At 33.9% G+C, this 12,563-nt stretch overlaps 1 protein-coding gene and 1 long non-coding RNA gene across 2 annotated transcripts; one reads left to right on the top strand and one right to left on the bottom strand.

Moving 5' to 3' along the window:
* The first annotated feature begins 995 nt into the window (after positions 1-995).
* LOC106306042 lies at positions 996-2,947 on the top strand. Its single transcript, XR_001263110.1, has 5 exons — positions 996-1,173; positions 1,518-1,579; positions 1,664-1,771; positions 1,849-2,664; positions 2,750-2,947. It is a non-coding gene; the product is annotated as an uncharacterized LOC106306042 (long non-coding RNA).
* Positions 2,948-4,199: 1,252 nt separating this feature from the next.
* Positions 4,200-7,302, bottom strand: LOC106304637 (plant intracellular Ras-group-related LRR protein 8). The gene is made up of 4 exons (XM_013741039.1): positions 6,905-7,302; positions 5,604-5,773; positions 5,118-5,529; positions 4,200-4,688 (listed from the first exon to the last, which is right to left on the bottom strand). The coding sequence occupies exons 1-4, from the start codon at positions 7,181-7,183 to the stop codon at positions 4,365-4,367; spliced, it is 1,185 nt and encodes a 394-aa protein (XP_013596493.1). The 5' UTR covers positions 7,184-7,302; the 3' UTR covers positions 4,200-4,364.
* Positions 7,303-12,563: the final 5,261 nt, after the last annotated feature.

Genomic DNA, 12,563 nt, shown 5'->3' with positions numbered 1-12,563 from the left:
TGCCTTTTGTCTCCTTTTTCGTGGTTATATATTAGCTTTAAGAGTGTGTGTTATGTTTATCTTTTGGCTCCGGGTGGTACTTGTTACCTCGCCGGCTCTTGGCTTCGGGTGGTACTTGTTACCTCGCCGACTCTTGGCTTCAGACAATGTCGTTATTGTATGCGTGTAACCGAATGTTTGATATAATCTTAATCTACCAGATGACAAAAAAAAAAAAAGTTGCCAAAAGGTTGCCAAACAAAAGAAGAAACAAGGGGATGATTGGTAAGTGTTATGGCTTTTATTTTTTGGTTTTAGAATAATAGCTGTAGATTTTATTGATGTATCTGTCGATTAATTATTTTCCGAGCACTAAAAAACTCTAAAAAATTGATTTCCAAAACTATTTTGTTTCTTATTTTTAGTTTTTATGGTTGTATTTTAATTTTTTTCTTAAAACATGATTGGTAAACTAAAGTGGATGTAGAAAAAAATGAACTGTGAAAATCACTCATAATACTTACCAATTACCCCCATGATATACTTATTTTTCTCAATCCCTTCATCTTTTCAACAAAAAGGAAATTTTAAACACAATATGGTTTTGAAAAGTTACATATTATAGTCATTAGTCACTGGTAAAAAAAGCATTTGAATTTTTTTTTTTTAATTTGAAAATAACTGTTTTTAAATGGTTTAATCTTTCATAATTAACAAATCTATAATCTAAAAATCAGTTCACAATTACGAATATAAATAGTGCAATATATGAGATGGTGATAAATACATAAACTAACAACTAAAACAATATACTTTATGACATATATAGATACACAGTCTTGGAAGAATGAGTTATTTGGTTATGAATTAGAATAATTTCCAAAATACGAAGAAAGAAGAAGACAACGTTGCTTTTGGTGTAAGAAAAAAAAAATCATCCGCTGTTTAACCGGTTCAGGGAATGACCTACGTAAGGGGGAACCCTGGATTATAAAAAAAAAAAAAAAAAAAAAAAAAAAATCATTGACTTCGATATTTCTTTTCTGCTCTCTCTCTCCGTAGTTAACGTTTACGAAGTTGAAGCAGCAGCCGAAGAAGAAGACGACGACTCTTCTCTTTCCAGATATTGTTATTATCTCAACTCTTCTCTTGTAATCAATCTCTTTCTCGAGTTTCTGCTCTTGAAAATTTCTGGTGAGTTATCTCTTTACTTGCCGAGCGATCTCCAGCTCGTTTATGAACGCTGGATCATTCAAAGTTCAAATCGATAGCTTGTAGTTGATATTTGTGGATTTATACTTATTCCGTTCCACAGAGATTGATATTTTAGGAAAAAATGTATTTCACAAGTATAATTTTTTGAATTATTGAAAATTGATAATTGACTTTATTATAAATGATTTAATGTACTTTATTAATATGCGTAAAAACTCTAAAAGTCTATCCAGAAGACTAGAACTGAGATAGTAGTAATTAATTCATTACAAATCTGATCTGCTGGACTCTGTTTTTCTTTTTCTTTCATGGTTCTGTTTCAGCTCAGAAGTAGGAGCTTTGCATTCATCAACGCTCTCTTTCACTGAAGAACATATGGCAGAAAGTAAACAACCTTGACTTCTCCCTCATTTCTTGTCTTAGTGATTTTCAAGTGATCCAAGTTTCATGAGTTTTGATCACTTTGTAGATGTTAAAGAGCATGGAGATGGAAGTGCAGAGCTGGTTAAATCCATGGGTGATAATAAATATGCTAGTCTCATGAGACCAGCTGGTAGATATTACTCTGCTATAAAAGGTACCATCTCTCTATGCATTAAGAAACTCTTTTAAGGTGTAACCTTTAGACATCTTTTATTGAACTTTGTATTGTAGATGTTATGGTTTGTGGGAAAGGAAGATATACGCTTGTAAAAGACGTGGACGATGTGGAAAATGGAGTTTATGACAAACCTCTTCCATGCTTTGGTTGTAATCGGATGGTTCTCGTGAGTAGAGTTCTCATTTTTGTTTCCGAGTTAAGAGCAACACCAACGCTGTCAACCCACATAGGTTTCTTAAATAAAATAATAAAATATTATTTTTTTAATAGAACTTAATTACTTAATTAAATTTATTTTGTTTTTAAAATCAAATCAATAAAAAATTGGCATTTGGATAGCGAGGTTAGAGCACTTCCAATGGGAGTTTTTAATATATATGTTATGTATATATATATATATATATATATATTATATATATATAAGTAATTGTGGAATCCACAATTTTTGTAGAACCTCTAGGTAAGGTTTCTTAAAAGAGGGTTTTAAAAATCTTTAAAAACCTTATTTATGGGGTTTCACAATAATTGTAGACTCCACAATTATTTACGCATATATAATATATACATATATATATATATACATAATACAAATATTAAGAACCCAAACCAAGAGAACCCCTATTTCGAGATGGTGAAATTCTAAACCTCTCACTTTTAAGAAGTTTTTCTTGTTCTCCCCCTTTAATATATTTCTTTATTTTGCATAATTAGATACTCTAAGTCCATAGAGCTACTCTATACTTACCTGCTAAATCTTATTTTGGGAACTATTCCCATTCCTGTGGTACTATTCGACGTTTCTCTATTTTGGGAACTACTACCGCAAGGATCCTAGAGAAAGAGCAGGACTTGCTGCTTCCGCAATCACTGTAATGCCTCTCTCCCTCTGTCTCTCTTGACTATTTGAGATTTCCAACGAAATGATGATGATGAAGAAGTCTGGTGATGTTGCAGGCGATGGGATTCTCCCTCTTGCTACTGGCGATTGTTGCCTTCAGGTGGTTTTAGTGGCTTATTCTTACGTATACACCATTATCTTGACATATATATGTATGATCTTGGTCCTGTTCTTGTCAAAAGGATTATAGAGGATGGACTTAGATGTTTGTCTGTACATTCAATTTAAATACTTTATACCTCATCTTTGCTCCAGCTCTCTATCATTTTCTTCTCACAATCTACAACGTGTGTAAAGAGAAGAACAAAAGAAAATAAAACAAATGAGCAATTGTTTCCTTTGTTTCTTTCTTGAGGTGATATGAGAATCTGGTTTTAACGGTTTGGTTTTGAGCCGGTAGAGAGCAAACCAATTAGATATTGGAATTACATTAATTTATTTAATGAAATTGAGGAAGTTGACGTTCACTCGCCACGTATATAAGAGCACCCGCATTGAAAGTTTATGGGAGAAGTTCACACAGAAATCAATAAAAAAAAATAATAAAATAATTCAATCCCATGAACCCCTCTCTCCTAAAGCTCTTTGGGATGAACTCTTCTCTCCTAAAATTCATCACTGTAGCGCAGGCTCCACGTGTCGTGGCGGCCCGCGATTGGTCTAGGTTTTTTTTTTTTTTTTTTTAAATTAAAAAAAAAAATTTAAAAATAAAAAATTGAAAAGATGAACCCAAAAGGGGCTTCACTGAGGTGGGTGCTCTAAAGCTTCTGTTTAATATAGTGTTTTGTTGCGGTTGTTCAAACTTCAACTTGTTCGATGAAATGTCTAGCTGAACCAAACATTTGTCCTGTTCTCTCTTATTGATAGATATACCCATAGGATTGGAGAGATGATCGGAGATATTCATTTATAATATTTCTTTTTTAACCTTTAGTTGCAGAGATTACCGCAGATGGAAAGTGATGAACCAGACAAGAAGGAAGAATCTGGAAACAAAGATTAAAAATCTTTTCTGATTTGTTACATTTCTTAATCTCCTCTGGGTTCGAATGTTATGAACTTAAGACTCTCTGTATGTGAACTTTTATTTACATGGCGATTCCTAACACACTAGGTACAGATTTATGCATGCACAATAAAGATTGGCCTAAACCTAGATAGAAAACCTAGGTATTTATGGAGAGGAACGTTTGATCTTCGGTTCCATAGTTTGAATAAACACACTATTGACTTATTGAGTAAAAAAAAGGCTAGATAGAAAACTTATTTATACTATTTAATTAGGTATTTTATTAGTTATCGCTTCTTCCCTGTATATAAGATAATTTGGACCGCGGCTGAAGGTTTTGGTCATGGCTGACCTATATTATATAATCTACCCCCATATTTGTTTTCTCAAACAGGCTCGGACCAAGACGGGTAATACTGCACAGTACGACTGATATTTTTCAAATGCGATCTTACATTACTTAGATATATACAAGATAACATGAACCAAATTATTATGTCAGGATTTACAAATGTGTTCCAGCGGTAAAAAGCCACTCAAAAGTCTATAATACAGGGAAAAAGAACAAACAAAAAATACAAGGAAACAACGTTGCATGCAAAAAAAAAAAAGTAAAAGTAAAAGACTGTTTGTTGTACATAAAAAGACAAAAGTAACCCTAGCTAATACCTCGGAGGAGAGAAATAAGCAGAGAATGGAGACAAGAGGCGTCTCGGGTTGAAGAGTGACACATGTCTCGGGGAAGCGATTCCGTCGATTTGGCGGTAATCGGAGACGTTGATGAACCCTTCCCTCTCGTTTCCATGGTGGTCACCGCCGGTTCTTCTTCCTGGAGACCTTCCCGGAGATGAGCTCAGGCCGTTAAAGGTCTTGTACTTGACCATCTTACCAATGCCCCACAACTTTTTCTTCATCGGGGTTTCTTTATAAGACTCGGTCATCTTCTCGCTCATGTACTGCTTCACTGCTTCTAAACCTTGCTCCACCTGTTGTAACAGATCATCAAACTTAAACTATATCACAAACTTTATTATAATAAGCATAATTTAAGATTATTTTGTTCTATTCACGTCTGTGAAGTTTCTTGTATGATGTTAATTTATTCCATAGTGCACTAAAAGGATGATCATAGCGTTTACATAACAAATATTATACACAAAACTGATATAATATTTTCATATAAGTATATAATGCTTGTGTTGCTTACTATAACACACTAAAGATCATAATGCTTGTGAGACAAGTTATGCCTTTTAGTCTAGTAAATATTCTGTTGAATGCGTCTTTAATTTCGATGTTATTACACTATAACATGTGGCATAGTGGTTCGTACCATATCGTCAAAAGAATAGAATAATTTATGTTACTATGATAAATTAAAGTAAGATATAAATTAGTAACATAATTGTGCGTACCACTTCAAAAGGTGGAGAGATGAGGGGATTGCCCTCGAGGGAGAGCTTCTGAATCCGGCGAAGACAGCCTATGGAGTCCGGTAAAACCGTAATTCCGTTATAACTAACGTCAAGCTCCACGAGAGATATCAACAACCCAACGGAGTAAGGTAACTCCTTCAAGTGCTGGAAGTTCTGGCTAACGTTAAGGACCTGAAGGTTCACGAGGTTCTCTAGATCATCAGGGAGCGAGCCAAGGCGATTAAGTCTGGCGTCGAGCACACGCAGCGACGTCAAGTGGCTAAGGGAGCTTGGTAACACGACAAGCTTGTTTGAGTTCACGGAGAGCTTCGTTAGATTCGTTAGCTCGAACCCTATCGTGTCTGGAAGCATGGTCAGTTCGTTGAAATTGGCGTTCAGCTCTTCCAGCCATCTGCGTTTTGGGATGCGTTTTGCGTTTTGGTACATTGATAATAAGAGAGGTGGACGCGGTTGAAGGGGTCTTACCTGCAATCTTCTATAGTTTTGGGGAGATGCTGTAGATTATTTCCGGATACATTAAGAACCTTAAGCTTGGAAAGACATCCAATGGAGTTGGGAAGTGTTTTGAGCTGATTGGAGTGCAAATCTAATGCCCACAAATTTAACATTCTCGCCACTAGAGATTCAGGAATTTGCTGCATGGAAACTAAATATATGAGTCATCCAGTTTTAACCAAATCTTAAGTCGCGCATGTTCATAACTTATGGACATTCAAATATTTATGTATAAACTTAAACTAAATGTATCAAGACAATAGTTTTGACAACGGTTGTTTATTTAGAAAATAGTGTTACTGGCAGTCAGATGACAGATTCAATACAGCATTCAGCAGAGTCAAAGAGAGAAGTAAATGTTCATATCAACTCGTATTTATCAATAATTAATGCTCTTCATTAATATTTTATTTATATAGAACAATTATGTAATGAAAACTTCAAAAAGAAAATAACGGACACTTGTGCCTTAATAAAATATGCTTTCTAAGGTTCGAGTTGACCAAATGAAAATGAGTTCGGAAAAATTGTGATAATATTAAATTTTCTGGAATTTTTTTTAAAAAAAAATCGGCAACCTATGATTTGTCTTGTTATGAATAATAGAAATTTAATTACTTTTTCTTTATTGAAACAAAACAGGAAATGACAATACCACAAAATAAGGAATACAACGAATCATGCATATGCAAGAGAGAGTTTCCTTGCTTCAGCCTTCAGTTCAGTACATCTACGATTTTTATCATTTCTTTATCTGTTAGTTAGCAGCTTAGCAAAGATCTTATATAATTCAATTAGCCACAACTGCTCTAATTAAATTCATTTAAATAGAGCACGACGGCCGCAACAAATTGTTGTACTGTATAGTTTTATTTGTTAACCTATCGAGCCTTCGAGGAACACTAGTACTCTCAGATGATTTGTTTTTGTCTTTTGACTTAAGAAGTATATTATTTTTGATGATTTTCGTTGCTAAATAAATTTATTAATTATCGTTCATACAAATTTATAAGTGAATCATGAAAACACCAACTTTTAAAAAGATTGAGAAAACAATAACTTTTAACAATTCAAGCACTTTTGAAATTTTGTAAGAGAAAGCTCCATTTAGGGTTGTAGCTTATTGTTAAGGTGTTATTATTTTTTTTCAATAGTGACAGAAATGTCTATTTTCATTAAAAAAATTATTTCCACGAAATTTTAGTCAAAAGCTGTATAATTACGGTTGATGAAAATTAGATATATGATCCAACATATATATATATATATACCTGAATATTGTTGTTGGAGAGATCGAGTTTTGAGATGGAAGCTAGGTTGATAGAAGATGCTGAGAGGGAAGCCAAGGACATGCCGCTAAGATCGAGAGTCTTGAGATTCCGTCGACAGTCTCCTTCTCCAGCCGTCGCAGCTGCACCGCCATCAATGGCCGATACACTTCTCCTAGTCGTTTTCTTATGTGGAGTATTGATTGGTCCCATCTTATTGAAATTCTTCATCATCGCCGTTGTTGTCATTGTCATCTGATTCATCTGCTCGTAACCCATCATATCTTCCTATGTGTGTGTGCATATATATATATATATATATATATCTGTATAATTGTATACACAAAGAAGAACCCACAAAGCGAGAATGCTTAGAGGAAATAGAGAGGAAGAAAAAGAGAGAGGTTATGTAGATTGTTATAAATGAGTTGAAAACATATCCTACTTATATATAATAAAGAAATTGCAGAGAGAGTTAAAGATCGAAATGGAAGATATGTACGGATGACAACAGATGGCGTTGAAATCTGAAATTCTCTCTCTAGATTTATTCTTTTCTATCATATTATCTAAGTTAGTTCGTATCTCTTATAACCTTCTTTTTACATATCAAACAATTTTAATGCCAACTTTTTCTATATTTGTTTTACTTAGTTACAAAAGCTGAAATCAGTTGCATATGATATTGTATTTTTTTTTTAAAAATGAACAAGCATTTTTACAAAGAAAAAAAATGAACAAGCTTTTCTTATGAATTGGTAGCTAAAAAGTGTATTTTGATGTTTTTCTATCATTGGTTATATTGGATTTCTTTTTAGATTACTAAATTAAAACAATAAAATTTCAAAATTTGTTTAGAAGGGTGTAGTTTTTAAATAATTTCAAGTTGATAATTATTTTAATAGATAAGCTTAAACCTATATATATATATATATTTAACAACCCACCAACAAAATTAGGTACTGCGTATATAGTGATATATAATGTATATATAATACTATGTATAAGAGTACTGGACACAAACAAAAAAGTTAAAAATGATATTTTAAAGCATCATTACCCAAGGTTTTTTAGACCATGATTAACCCGGAGTTCTTAAGATGGGGTTCTTAGCGAAAGTTAAGAAACTGTTTCTTAACTTTTAACTAAAAAAGTTAAGAACTGGTTCTTAAAGTTCTTATTTAAGAACCGGTTCTTAGCTTTTTTAGTTAAAAGTTAAGAGACGGATTCTTATATTCCGCTAATAATTTTACTCTAAAAGCCCTGGATTAATCATGCTGTTAGAGCGAAGTTCTTAGGGAATATAAGAAACGGTTTTTTAGTAAAAATATTTGTTAGGACTTTATCATTCATTTTTACGACATTATAATACATATTGTTATGACAATTTGTCTATTACGTATTTAAGCACTAATATTTAATGATAAATGTACGAAAATACATTAAAATCTAAAAAATAAAGCATAAAAGGATATGTCCGAGAAGGGAAGTCAAGGTACGGTCCCGTATTAGCTGTATGCGACGTCATTAATTAATTTGAATAAGTCAACTTTTCTAAAAGGGTAGACTTGATTTTATTTTTCATTTTGTGTACCCGCGAATCTCGCGAGTCCCAACCTTCGTTTGTTAAAAAGCTATAGTGTACGTATGAGAAGAATGGAAATGATTTTCTTTACACCGTATAATGTGATTTTAATTGGTAATTTTTTGTTGGGTAAAATTTAATTAATTTTTTGGTAATTTTAGTAAACTGTCTGGTTTATAAAATTAGTTAAAGAATTACATTAATTTGATTGACTTGCATGTAACTTGATTGTAATTCTTGATTTATAAGTCAAAAGTCAGATGACGACCGTTTGTGGAATTATATATTTTTTATAGAACATTTGTACCAAAATGTATGTATCCGATCATTTATTAGAAAACAGACGTAGTACTATGGCGGTTTTTTTTGGCTCAAGTACTATGGCGGTTTGATAATCTTCTTTTATCTTTTGGTGGAAAGAAACAACATTTCTTATCTTCTATTTATGTCTTTTTTTTTTTTTTTTTTGTTTAACCTGGGTGTATCCCGGGCCTATGGAAGAGCCCAGACTAATCCCTAAGGAGAGGTGCAGTCCACGGATAGACCCTTTCTCCGGGTATGCAAATGGGCCCTAAAGCATGAACCCATATCCGTGTGGGATGTCCAGAGACAGCATGAAGTAGTTCCTTCCGGCAGGTTTTTTTTTTTTATGTCTTTGTTAATAGCGTCAAATTTTGAAATTATATCATATAGTCACAGTATGATCTCATATTCTGGGACCAATGGTTATTTTCAAAAGAGAAATATGGTAATTTCATAACCTTATTGTATACATATTAGAACTTTGAATTACTAACCTTTAACAAGTTGCTCTTTTTAGTCAATCCGAATCTGATCATATATTATCAATATGGTTGCACGAAAAAAAATAGGGGCTAAATTTTTTTATCGAGATATCACAAAATGGAACAAAATTGTACATAAAATAATATGAAAGATAGTGTTCTGTTCTTACTAATGTCTTGATTAAAATATACAAACTAGTGGAAGATGAATACGGTGAAAATGATGGAAGCCAAAAAAAAGAAGAAGAAGAATAATAATTAAGGAGAAGAATAGAGGTAGAAATAATCCTTCATCGACCATTTGACCCCCTCTTTCTTTAGACCGTCCTCAATTTTAGACCTAATCATGGGCATTAACGTTGCTGTTAATAAATTTCTTCGAATGAATATTGTATGTGAGATCCAACACCAACAATCCATATGACATATGACAAAGCTATAACCATATCATACTATGAATTCTTAATTACACCACAGACACAAAATATAATTATAACACTAAAATATTCTTTCGATTCTCATGTTTGTTTATTCTTAGTATTATTAAAACTGGTTTTTGTGTAGAAAACAAAAGGCAGTGAGCTGGGTTTAGGTGCAAGCGCCCACAGAATCTGCCACCAGGCATATGAGCACATGTGAAAGGGATATTAAGTCTTTGTTATCTTTGTAATTATTTGCTTTGTTGTTTGATATAATTAAAGTTCACCATTTGTTCTAAAACTCAATATATGATCAAAATATTGGATGCAATGAGTTCCTCCTCGAGAAGATTTATACGTGGACATATTTTTCTTCAACCGCTACGGAAGGTGACCGTAAGTTTTAAAAATAGATTTTAGTATTTGATAGGAGAGATAGCTTATATATATTAAAAATGCATATTCTAGGCTTAGAGCTAAGCTGTTAATCTGCTTTCTTAGTCAAGTAGTAGTTAATTAATTGATTACCCGTTGTTTATTTGCTACTTGCAACTTTTCAAGAATATTTTGCTTGCAAGACATACCTACTCACGATATTTTTTAGCCATTGCTTCTCCTCCAATTAATTAAATTTAATACATATATATTATTTGTAGATCATCTACGTATATGATTAACCAATTGACAACGATGTTAGCTTAAAGAAATTATTTCAAATTTAATACAATATAAATTACGCATAAAGATATTTCATTTTACTGTGTATACATTAATACATAATATTTATAAAAGTTGTATTTTTTGTTACGAAATTTGGTTTTTGTTTAGTAATTATGGTTTACGCATTCACATATATTCACATATAGTAATTATGCTTCCTAAGTATCGGTCCATGGCAGCATCTTTAAAAGAGCTCAAGTGGATCAAGCAACTGCTGCGTGCGTTTGACATACCTCATGATCACCCAATGCAACTCTTTTGTGACAGCAAAGCGGCCATTTACATTGCGGCTAACCCAGTTTTCCATGAACGAACGAAACATATTGAGTCGGACTACAATTTTGTTCGCGATGCTGTCGAGGACAAGCTGATTAGTACAGAACATATCAGAACCACTGTGCAGCCTGCAGACATTCTCACCAAGGCCCTACCAACAACTACATTTTCTTATCTGCTGTCCAAGCTGGAGATTCAAAATCTTTCACCTCCAACTTGCGGGGGTGTATAGAGATAATGATGTGAATTATAGATAATGATATGTTGTACTTATCTAAATACATAGTCCTCTCGTGATAAAGACTTAATCTCTTGTATATATACTCATGTACTTTCATCAATACGACACACACTTTACAATCTATTTTAATAACTATCTTTTTTTTTTAACGCTAGAAGATTAGATTATCATTAAAACGAGGATTACAGAAAATTTAAACTAAAGCCAGTGCTGGCTCAAAACTCTCGGAGTTCTAAGCCAGCAGAAGAAAAACCATTCACTGGAATCGAAAGCCGACGGACAACAAGTCCCCATAGACAACGACCAAGACAAAACACTAGCTATGGTTTTACATTTATCAAATAAAACCAAACAACATAACACTCTTAAGAAGAAGAAGAACAATTCCCAAGATCGAACTTTGTTGTTGGAGATGGATCTTAATCCCTCAACAAGGTCCATTAGACAATGAACTAGGCTCATTTACAAGAAGAGATCATTAGAAAACCCTAGATTTCTTGTATAAAAGAGGAGGCACTCCTCCTTATGATGGGATGATTCTTTCTTCTTAGATCTAGAACACATTTTATCGAGAAATATTTTATAGATTCTTAGATTCACTTTACACTTCTAAGAAAAATATATCTTTGTAATGAAATCTATAATCTATAAAAAAAAATTTATGTTTTTCTTTTCCATTTGGTTCTCACTATGAAAACTTTTCCTAAACCTACATAAAAATATAATGTCTGATTTCAATACACACAGCTATGGATTAAACATTTGGCACCCACCATGGGGCAGAACGAAGAAGCATCGACACAGATCAACATGAATCTCGAGAATTGACCTCCAGTGAAGAGTCGGAACCCACCCTTGTTGCCGCAGCACCAACCATGTCAGAGTTCGTCATGGCTTGTCTCCACCAATAGGAAGAAGCAGAAAAGGCGACAACCGAATAGCTGGTCACACGAGCAACCCTCCGACCATTCAAAGACAGCTATTTAACACAGACCGTACAGCCACCACCGGGCAAAACCCTAAGATCCACCACATCATGAGCTCTACCCCGCAAATCGATCGCGTTCTCGTCGAAACACTCAGAACCCCCATCAGTCTCCGCCCAATGGAAAAACTTTGTTTTCCACCCTTCGCCGGTAACTCGGACCCATCCGAATATCAACACTCATACTTGGCGGCTAGAATTATCATTTTACTTATCTTGTATTTTGTCGACTTGTACTTTCCCGGCCAGCTCTGCGAGCACCGCCGTATTTACTCCGCTTATTTCCTCATTTGTAACCGACAAACATTTCTGATCAATAGAAAATGCCTTCGAACTAACCCACCGACGAGTTTTTCCTATCTTACTAGAATCCGACCAAGCTCGGTTCAAACATTTATTCAAGAGGATCAAGCCATCACTCATTATATTGCTCCACATCGGAGCCACGAGCAGGATCGCACTGACACAACCAAAGAAGGCGCAGTGAAGAGACTGGTTTACCTAATACTTTCCGACGATCTGATGTTAAATAGCATAAGCTCCTAGTCCTTCAGAAAAAAAAGCAGTGTTTCCGGAATTTCTCTGCATAAGATCAGAAAACACGATTGATGTGTCGAGTTTTAACCCGATTATCTAACTGCAAGTGCACAG

The sequence above is a fragment of the Brassica oleracea genome, chromosome C7 (genome assembly GCF_000695525.1).
Source record: "Brassica oleracea var. oleracea cultivar TO1000 chromosome C7, BOL, whole genome shotgun sequence".
NCBI lineage: Eukaryota > Viridiplantae > Streptophyta > Magnoliopsida > Brassicales > Brassicaceae > Brassica > Brassica oleracea.
The sequence above is the reverse complement of the archived record's forward strand: the minus strand, read 5'-3'. Positions and strand labels throughout refer to the sequence as shown.